Source organism: Ctenopharyngodon idella, chromosome 6, assembly GCF_019924925.1.
Source record: "Ctenopharyngodon idella isolate HZGC_01 chromosome 6, HZGC01, whole genome shotgun sequence".
Lineage (NCBI taxonomy): Eukaryota > Metazoa > Chordata > Actinopteri > Cypriniformes > Xenocyprididae > Ctenopharyngodon > Ctenopharyngodon idella.
The window spans coordinates 20,344,455-20,354,959 of NC_067225.1; the positions used below are offsets into that span (position 1 = coordinate 20,344,455).

General features: G+C 36.0%; 1 protein-coding gene across 1 annotated transcript; it reads right to left on the bottom strand.

The window, feature by feature from the left end:
- Window positions 1–1,180: 1,180 nt before the first annotated feature.
- atg4c (autophagy related 4C, cysteine peptidase) lies at window positions 1,181–10,505 on the bottom strand. Its single transcript, XM_051896312.1, has 11 exons — window positions 10,369–10,505; window positions 9,933–10,056; window positions 9,750–9,833; window positions 8,010–8,240; window positions 6,228–6,552; window positions 6,019–6,089; window positions 4,344–4,510; window positions 4,127–4,205; window positions 3,382–3,458; window positions 2,691–2,810; window positions 1,181–2,339 (listed from the first exon to the last, which is right to left on the bottom strand). The coding sequence occupies exons 2-11, from the start codon at window positions 10,042–10,044 to the stop codon at window positions 2,178–2,180; spliced, it is 1,428 nt and encodes a 475-aa protein (XP_051752272.1). The 5' UTR covers window positions 10,045–10,056; window positions 10,369–10,505; the 3' UTR covers window positions 1,181–2,177.

Genomic DNA, 10,505 nt, shown 5'->3' on the forward strand with positions numbered 1-10,505 from the left:
TGCATATCAAAAAGAGAGAGAAGAGAGAAAACTTTATTCAATCCAAATTGCCTGCAAAACGAAGCCTCTATTCCGCTTCTTTCATCTGTGGAATTCGCTCGCCGGAGCAGATTAGATTTTAAGGAATCTGCCGGAATCAATGCCTCTATTGGCAGCTGTGCTATAACAGAGCAGTGAGGTCTGGTATGGTTCTGTAGCCGCTGCTGGGATACAACATTCCCCCCTCAGGAGAGAATGATTCATTAATCAAATATTCATACAGGCAGCATCATAAATACGGCTAGCACACAAAGTCTTCTCAAAGCAGCTATGCCTCCCAGCACAAGCCCCCTTTCATGTAACACTGATGGAAAGGATGGCATGTTGCCTCACCCCTAATGTCCCAAACTTCCTTTTTTTCTGCTTTCCTCCAAGCCTTGTTTCCTAAATACAGCCCAATATGAATTTACTGATCACAGACACTGAGACGATGGGGTTATTGTGCTTCGCTGCTTCTGTCTTCACAACATGTAGTGGTGAGACAGGCAGTGACTTATTCTGCTTGGTCCCACAGAAGGACAACTTGTTCCCCTATGGGCCATGACCTTATTAATATAAGAATTTGTATTTAACATGAAAATAGCACAAGCATTGCTCAAACGGAACAGAAACAGAGGAATTAACCATGGCAACATTGAGATCAGCACAAGGATATTTTCTTTCCCCTGGAAAATGGCGTAATCACCAGATACAGATTTGTTCCATTTGGCTGAATGGGTTATGAAAAGGAGTTAGCAAGTGCGAGTCATTTTCATTTGCAGTGTTTGCTGGGAAGATGAGTTAATAGATTGAAAATAGCTCAATAACAAAGTTGATGTTCAGTACAGAACATAAGACGAACTACTTAATGAGTAGAAACACTTTTTGATTATTTGACCATATTAGATTTATTTTTCATTTTTGAAATCAACAATTATAAAACTGAAATGTTCAGTGTGCAAAATGATTTTGGCAATTAAAGTATGGTGTTGAAATACATTGTAGTAATTTACAAAACCCTTAAAACTGACAAATGGTGGAATTAATACGTTTTGAATAAATAAAAGAAAAAAAAATATATGACTCACCTACAAAATGTCAATACTGTGTTAGAGCTAGTGTTACAGTTCTGTTCAATGCCAATTGCTTTGGTTCAAAAGTGTTTCTTTGAAAAGAAAGTTTATTTATGGCAGTACATGTTGACAAGTTTGTTAAAACAATATATCACCAAGAAAATAAACTTGAGGTTATATAAATAAGGCATCATTTAATAATAAATTACTCCTTGATTCATACTGCTTAAATAACACAGTGAACTCCCAAAGACTAACAAGATCTTTGTAGCTCTGAAATTACGTTTTTCATATTGACATTATACTACTGTATTGTTGTTAATTGACATTAATTAATCTTATATTAAGCACAGTTTCAGTGCATATCAATGCACTATGACTTTAATATTTCTAAAAAAAGCTGGCAGCAGACAGGGCTTTTTTTTTTTAATCTAGCTACCACTATATTTAGTTATATCTAACAGTGTTCTCTACTCACTTGTAAAGGCACATTATCCTTCCAGTTAACATAACATAAAACATGTCAACATAAAACATAAGATTTGTGAAGTTAAATCACCATATAATGTATATCGTTCAAAAAAGTAGACTAGGTGTTTTGATTCATTGTTTTAAGAAATGTGAGAAAAGTAACATGATTCTATTTGAGGAAAAAAAAATAAAAATTCATTCTTGTTAAAAAAAAAAAAAAAAACATGTATTAACCACGTCAATTGCATTTATATTACACTGAAATGTTTACAGGTTTAGCTATTAAATAAAATTGCAATCAAAACAAATGTGGATGGCCTATGTTCATGAAACACTCCAGACTATATCCACCATCAAACTTTGCTTTCAAGCACATACTGACAGAAGTATTGACATCAGTATGGGTTCAGTTAAGTGGTCAACTCTCTGAAGCTAATGAATGCTCTGCTTGCAGAAATTTTTTTTTTATAAATGGCTTTTTCTGAAATGACATGAGGACAGTGTAGCACAGGGTCCTATAGTTTAGACCCACAGTGTTGTATATAAATACAGACTGATCCAGCCCTGATTTGTGGTGTATCACTTGGCTCTGGGTTAGAGGCTTGAAGGGTTCCCTCAGAGCAGCACAAAGTCTCCCGATGTTGTCCCTGCTATTCTTGTGTTCCTGATGAAAGGCCATTCTCGCTTTTCTCCAGCAATCGAAAGTTCATAATCCTTCCCGTGTCCTGTCATAAAGGTGAATGCAGGGTACTTCTCTTTCGATGAAGGCTCCAATATCTGGCAAATTAACAAAGAATTTTTATCAACCTAAAATTGATAAGATAAGATGCAACATTTGCCCCTAACAGTAGTCTCTGCTGGTCACAGTGCCAGTAGTCCCACAGTTTCCAATTACCTAGTTAAATGCTGCCACCTGCTGACGGAAATTTAAATAGCTGCCTTTTTACAGCTTAAAAGGGACATTTTTGGACAGGTTATGAATTTAGGCATTATATTTAACAATAACATTTAAAAATGAAAATTAACATGCCATTAATCATCAAAAAAAATATGGAACAACATTTCTGCTATACTTCAATTAAAAAAAAAAAAAAAAAAAAAAAAAAGGGTTTTGAAAGGTTTACCCACCTTTGACAGTTCGTTGCCAATTCTTTCATAGTGTTCGAGGTTTTTTGAGTAGAATCCAATCGTACAGCTCGGGTCCATTTTACTGAAAGGCATTTTCTTTGGTGATGGGCAATGAAAAGACTTTAAAGAAGAAGAAAAAGAAAAGATGAAATATCCATTAAAATGAGTCAAAAGAAGCCAGATTTCATGTTTGTGAAATCACAGTGATCCATATGCACAGCTAAAGAATTATACATTTTCGTCTGTAATATCTATCTACAGTGCAATAGGCGTGTTAAACCGTTCAGTCCAGTGCAGTTCCAAATGATCGATGCGTGTTCATGTGAAAAAAATCAGATTGCAGAAATAAAAGATTTTACTTTTTGACACGTTTTTTGACAAATGTTGAATTCTGCCTGCGATCTGAAAGGCTTAGACAGCTGAGCAAAAAGTATGGCCCAATATTTCTGTCTTTCGCCAGACCACTTTCTACAGCACACAAAAAGCGTAAAAATAAGTTATGATGCTGAAATATAAAATCGTTGGAGCTATATAAAATGTTGGAGCTGATACAAAGTACAGAACAATGTGTAAATCTCTAGTGTTCTGTAATTGAGTGTGGAGGTCTACTTTCAGATTCATACCCTTAAGTACAGAAACTATTAAATTCACATCACTGTGCGGCGGTCAGCTTTTTGTAATTCCACATTACCTGCAGAGGGAAATCGCTTGTGCTGACATCCACAAAAGACTGACAGTAATGAGGATCCATGTAAATCAAGCTGTCATCTGCAAGGACAAAACAAAAGACAAGTTATTCAAAAAACACAGTGATTATTATAATGCCTATCCTTGCCCAATTTCTATGCAGAGCAGCTCAAAGTCACCCACCTCAGTTGGGCTTCAAACAATCAAATGCGAGAATTTTTTTTTTTTTTGGTCCTTCCTAAACTCGAATGGATTAAACGCTGCATAATCGAATCCGGTTGTACAAGCACATTCTTTATGCCTGCAAAGGGGGCTGTCATTTAATTTTGGTGTGGAGAAATTACTTTTACAAACACGCAATTATATTAGGTCATTTGCATATGATGAATGTAGACGACGGGCCGGACCTGGCAGGGAGAATGTATTGCTTGTCATTTAGACATCATCGCAGAGTGCATTTCAAATTGCTAAAATGTAAATGGGTAAATATTGACTACCAACATGTCCAACTGAAGGTTTCCACTGGCTACTGAAGGTGATGGAGAGTGGGCTACTCTGGGTAGCTCTTAAATCTATGCAAGCTACTTATGGAGTGGCGATACCCTCGCATGATGAATGGTGTAGTATTTTTGATAGGTTCGGGAAAAATAAAATAAGCTTCTCTGATGGCGCTGGCCTTCTCTTTGCATGCATTCTTTTACTTTGTCTCTTAGAGAATATGCACAATGACTTCTGAATAAAAGACTAACCTTGAAATCCAACAAAATAGTAGGCCTGCTTAGGCTTTCCTCCAATGATGCCGATACAGTACTCTAAGCTTAATATGCTCTGGGGAAAAGAAAAAGAGAGCTGTTAAGATCACTGTACTGTCAGTCAATAACCACATCTTTAACAAATATTTCTCTCTTTGTCATTGAATGATCTAGTTTGTATTTGTGCAAAAGGGGGATCTCTCCAAAGCCTCACCTTGACAAAGCTTAAGTATTCTGGGTTGATCTTCTCTCCACCCAATCTCACAGGAATGAGGATGATGACAGCTCTACTATCAGGGGCTGCTCCAGTATTGAGTCCCTGAGGATCACAGTGGCTGCCTGTCCGCCCTGAATGGCTATCAATAACATCAGCACTGTACACTGCAGACAATTAATAACAGAGGTCAAAAACGGGTACTTTGTCTGTCCCTTTCTCTGTCACGTGTGACAAATACAGCTGTTATTGAATCTAAGGGTGCTTTCACACTAGCACTTTTGGTGCGCATCTGGGCTTGAATGATGTCAGAGTTTAGTTCGTTTGGATGATGTGAACACTGTTTTCCAAACTCGGGTGCGCACCTGTGAACTGTACCGAGTCTGCATAAAAAGGGTGGTCTGGGGTACGGTTCATTTTAACTCCAGTACGGAGTATATCACTGCTGATATACAGGCGCCATTGTACCAAATCACAGAAGTGAACCGCTATTAATGATGTATGATCACTCACTCACCTACTGACGAGCAGAGAGAATGTATATATAATTTCTGTTCGCCTTCAGAGGAAATGGTCTCCCATGTTCTTTAGAACATTTACAGTACATTCGCGGCAGATATACGCAAGTGCTGTTGTATGCTGAAGCTTTGTAAACAAAACCAAAGGTTTAAAAAAGCAAAATATATAAGTGAAGTGAGCAACGCATTTTGTCGCCGTCTCCTGCATCGTCATTACCAAGCAACAAAGGTAAACAGCTGCTGATTTGATACAAACACACCACGGTTTGGACCCAAATAATATAAAGTGAACACAATCCATTGGGGGCGAACTCAGGTTCGAACTAGGTAATCTAAACAAGTGTGAAAGCGCCCTAATTGTACTTCTCTCACACAATACACAATTCAGCTACAACTGTATGGTGTTAGTGAGTTAGCTTATAGATATTTGGTGTGTGTTGGTTCAGTATAATTTATATACACATTACTATTCAAAAGTTTGGAGTTGGTAAGATTTTTTTTAAGGCTGCATTTATTTGATCAAAAATACATTAAAAACAGTAATATTGTGAAATATTAGTACAATTTATTATTTTTTTTTTTTTACATTTTAAAATGTAATTTTTTCACGTGATGGCAAAGAATTTTTAGCAGCCATTACTCCAGTCTTCAATGTCACATGATCCTTCAGAAATCATTCTAATATGCTGATTTGATGCTCAAGAAACATTTCTTACTGTTATTATAGCTCAAAACGGTCATGCTGCTTAATATTTTTTGATGAAACCTTGATGCATTTAATAAGGATTCTTTGATGAACAGATAGTTCAAAAGAACAGCATTAATTTTAAATAATTTTTTTTTTAAATGATAAAACTATTTACTATCACTTGAATCAATTTAATGCATCCTTGCTGAATTAAAATGCTCATTTCTTTCATTAAAAGAAACCCTTACTAAAACAGTTTAAAAACAATACATACAGTGATTTCTGCATATAATATAATGCTTATAATATATATTTTTAATGAAAATTTGTAATAAATTTAAAAAAAAAAAAAGACAAAATATAAGCATTTTCACTAGATTTTTTTTTTTAAATATTTAAATATTTTCTAATTAATCATATTTGCCCTTCTTCTGTTCTGTGAAAGACTTTAGATTGAAATTTTCCATACCGGTGCAGTCCTGTGCTACATAAACACTTATCCCTTTCAGCAATGCATCTGCTGCATCATCAACAGCTTTTCTGAGGGACGTGGGGGGAGAAAGAGAGTGACAGGGTGAGAGATATTTGATATACTGTACATCATAATGAGGAATGGGTGATGTAAAGGACTTAAAAACTAAAAAACAAACAAACATTTATGTATTATGCACTCTTTACCTGAGTATATGTGCCACCACTGCTGGGCCGTACCAATCTCCTGCCTGTTTTCCAGAAGTCATTCCTAGCTGCACTAGTCTGTGGATGCCCAACTGGGCTGACGGTCCATCCCCAAACCAGGACACAATGGTGCGATGATATGCCTCTTGTAGGTATGAGTCAGCTTCCTCAGCCCCTACTTGAGCAGGACAGACAGGCTGGGTGACCTGTGATCTTTCCCCCTGAATGGAGGCCTCTAATGTGGCCACCAGTCTCCGTGCTGCACTGCTGGTCCATGTCTCTGTATCCAGGGGCTCCAAGGTCAGTGCTTCTGACCAGGTCCAGTCTGGTGACAGAATAAAAAAAAATAAAATAAATAAAAAAATAAAAAAAAAATAGAATTACATCACAAAAATAGCAGTACTTTTGTGCTTTTAAGAAATACAGCAAGTAAATACCTTTTCAGAGCTTGATTTTCTTTTACTTTTCAAAATGAGTTGATAATCTGCAATTCTCTTAATTCTAATTTTTATTTTGTTAATTACCTCATAAATTATATCCATATGGTGCACTAAGAAACAATGAAGCAAAAGTCTTTTAGAAGTCCTGAAAGTTTGTCCTAGATTTCTCCAAGTGACAGAAATATTCAAATTTGACTTTTAAATAGACAGTAGGGCTTGTGCTTTCAGAACAAAAATCCAATTATGATATTCAGTGTAGTCAGTATTTCACTTTTACTACATTTTATATTCACAAACAGAGTGGGTGTCTGAAATAGTGTAGGTAGAAGTGCTGAGGGTCATAAAGGTGCCGGACCTGGTTGTGGGGCCATTAGGTAATGACCTTGCTAAGTGTCAAGGCCTGTAATTGGCCAATAAGTATATTTTATTAGCCATTAGACTCTTTATAGACAGATATTTCTATAATGACATATTTCATTATAGACGTGGGCTCTGGATAATGCTTCAATGTTGTTTTTTGAATGAAGGTATTAAACTGGCAAATGCCATGGCCTGTTCACCATATTACACAAAACTGCCCTCCGTTAATCATATGAGAACTTTCATTAGAGTGACAACCTCGGACACTGAAATACCCAACCTCTAAAATAAAAAACGAATACAGAATTTCATTATGTAAATGAGGAGATGAAAAGGTTAAAAAACTTTGACTACTTACATTTAAGCAACACACACCTCAGAAATGTTTTTTGAGGCTCTCACATGAACAGTTATTATAAGAAAAATATTCATTACTCCAGTCTTCTTTGTCCCATGATGCTTCGGAAATCATTCTAATTTGACGATTTGATGCTCAAGACACATTTCAAAGTTAAAAAAATATATTTTTGTGGAAACCATGATACAATTTTTTTTTTCAGGATACTTTGATGAATAGAAAGTTTAAAAGAACAGCATTTATCTGAAACAGAAAGCTTTTGTAACAGTAAATGTCTTTACTGTCACTTTTGATCAATTTAATGCATCCTTGCTGAATAAAAGTATTCTGTCCAAAACTTTTGAAAGGTGTGTGTGTGTGTATTTATATATATACATACAGTGTATATATATATATATATACATACAGTATATATATATACACAGTGTATATATATATACATACAGTATATATATATATACATACAGTATATAGGTATGTGTTTTTTTTTTTATTTTATTTTATTATGCATGTTTTATTTTTTATAATTTTCTCCCCACAATTAACATGGAAAATTGGGCAGACACAGAATGCATCTACTTATTACTCATCATCATAACGGATTCTCTCTCGACCCGAACTCACCTCTACCTAAGATGTGAAGCATGAGAGCCTGGGCCAATATCATCTGCCCTGCCCGGAGTGTACAACCCCACCCACAGTCTGAAGTGAGGGTGGAGCCTGGAAGGGCTGGAAAATCTTCTCGATAGGTCATCCAAACTCGTGAGGCGAAGTCCCTTCGAAATCCATCAACATTGCCTGTGACAACATCACCTAATGCCTCAGCAGTACAACTCTCAGTAGGGCTTTCATCATCTAAAGAAAACAGTTAGCACAAACATTTCATGATACACCTAGAATATTGGTGTGAGAATTTAGGACCGTAATTTTCATTTTAAAATGGCAGATATATTAAAGGGGTCATGAATTGCAGTTTTTGTTTTCTGAGGTGCACTTATAATGTTAGCATGATTTTTACATCAAAAAATGTCATAATTTAGAAATAAAAGGCCATTTTCTACCCTAATTTTAGACCTCTGATATGAATGCTCTGTTGGAAGGGGCGTGTCTGCTGTGAGACTTAAATGTAAATGCCCATGATTGGCTAACATATTTGCATATGAAATAAGTATTACATTTGGAACTTATTAAACCACAATTTAAATAACAGATTATTTTCATGCTACTAAGAGAAACGATGTGAAGTTGACCGTTTAGTCACTGACTTGATTTACTGACACATAAACAGCAATAAATGGTTTTGAGACAAAGAACGTCGGACTGCACATGAACCATTACATATCAGAAATGGTAACTTGCATGTTGTGGCATTGCTGTCGGGTCCATATCTTACAGTAAAATTCTGTGCCAAATTGCGACTGATTTATCAAAGAAACCACAGTGAAATGTACCGAACACACAAATAATGCTCTACTGAGACATTCACATAGTTGAAAATAAATAAAGGCTTTCCTAGCATTAGGATCCTTTGGAAGGTAATGTTATTTTTAGTCCAGTGATCCTGTATCTCTCTTCTCATCTCACTAATGTGCCAGTGGGTGGGGCCAAAGATGCAATGATGTAGAAGTAGGTGTTGATTTTCTTCTGCAGAGGTGGTCTTTCCTCGCACTACTACATTTAAAGGGTCAGTTCACCCAAAAATGAAAATCTGTCATTAATTACTCACCCTCATGTCGTTCCACACCCCTAAGACCTTTGTTCATCTTCGGAACACAAATGAAGATATTTTTAATAAATTTCCAAGAGCTTTCTGACCCCCCATAGTCAGCAACGCAATTACCACATTCAAGGCCAAGAAAGGTAGTAAAGACATTGTTAAAATAGTCAGTTTGACTACAGTGGTTCAACAATAATTTTATGAAGTGACAAGAATCTTTCTGGGCCTTGAAAGTGGTAACTGCATTGCGGTCTGCATGGGGGGTCAGAAAGTTCTCGGATTTCATTAAAAATATCTTAATTTGTGTTCCGAATATTAATGAAGGTCTTACGGGTTTGGAACGACATGAGGGTAGGTAATTAAAGCCAGAATTATCATTTCTGGGTAAACCAACACGTTAATGTGACAAAATTTAAAAAGTATTTTTCGGAGCTTGGCTACTAAGATGTTTTGAGTTCTGAAACTTGCAAGATGTTTTTACAGCACAAATGACCTACATTTTAAAAGATCAATGAAAATTTGATTTCTCTATTCATGACCCCTTTAAATAAAAATAGAAAACAAAACCATATTCTATTAAATACACATTTTAATATAAAAATAAAAACTTTGTGAAGGAAAAAAATGTGCTATGTAAAACATCTTACCCACAGCCTTGAAGTGGTAGCATTTCCCCAACAAGAAAACAGGAGAATTACGGCTGAAGGCAGTTTTTGATTTAAGAGCCCAACCTTGACGGGTTAAAGAAAATGCATGATTAGTCACGTGTAATCAGACTGCAAGATGAAAGGAAAATGAACATATTAACAGTGAGATATGTCATTACATACTGTACTTCACATTGTGCCATGCTGATATAAACTTGGACTTCAGTTTCTCCACCTCGTCGGTCCCTTTATTGTCCATTTTATTAGCCACGGAGCAGAACCCATTACAGCACATACGATGGAGTTTCTAAGTTTTCAGTATGACCAAAACAAGTTATATCGTTATGGAAAGATGCCATTTAACTTATTTACTCGCACAGATGAGACTTCCATCACACGCGGAAGAAAGTCATAACGTTGCATAGGAAAGAATCACCAGAATACGACTATATTAACACAAATGCAGCACAAGAATACATGCTAGCATGCTAATTAATCAGTTAGCGTGCACTTTTCAAAACGTTACAAAGTTGTCTACAATAAACTTTAACCCAAAACAAGCGGCGAACGGATTGTAAAATAAATGATTAAATATATAAAGATATACTTTAAAACATACCTGCTCACATGTCTTGTTATACTGAAAAACCCTCTGTACAACTAACGTTACTCACTTCTGTTTACATTTTGAGGAAGTGGCGATCTCGTTCGGTCTCGCGGTTTTTTAAGATATTCTCCCGTCTGGCGCATTCTTCA

Bases quoted from the DNA above. Each gene is read 5' to 3' on its own strand.
- atg4c (XM_051896312.1), bottom strand. From the start codon at position 10,044: ATGTGCTGTAATGGGTTCTGCTCCGTGGCTAATAAAATGGACAATAAA. The intron at 6,553-8,009 runs GTGAGTTCGGGT...TTCTGTCACCAG, and splicing joins GCTTCACATCTTAGGTAGAG to ACTGGACCTGGTCAGAAGCA. The intron at 4,511-6,018 runs GTATGGAAAATT...AATTGTCTGCAG, and splicing joins TGTAGCACAGGACTGCACCG to TGTACAGTGCTGATGTTATT.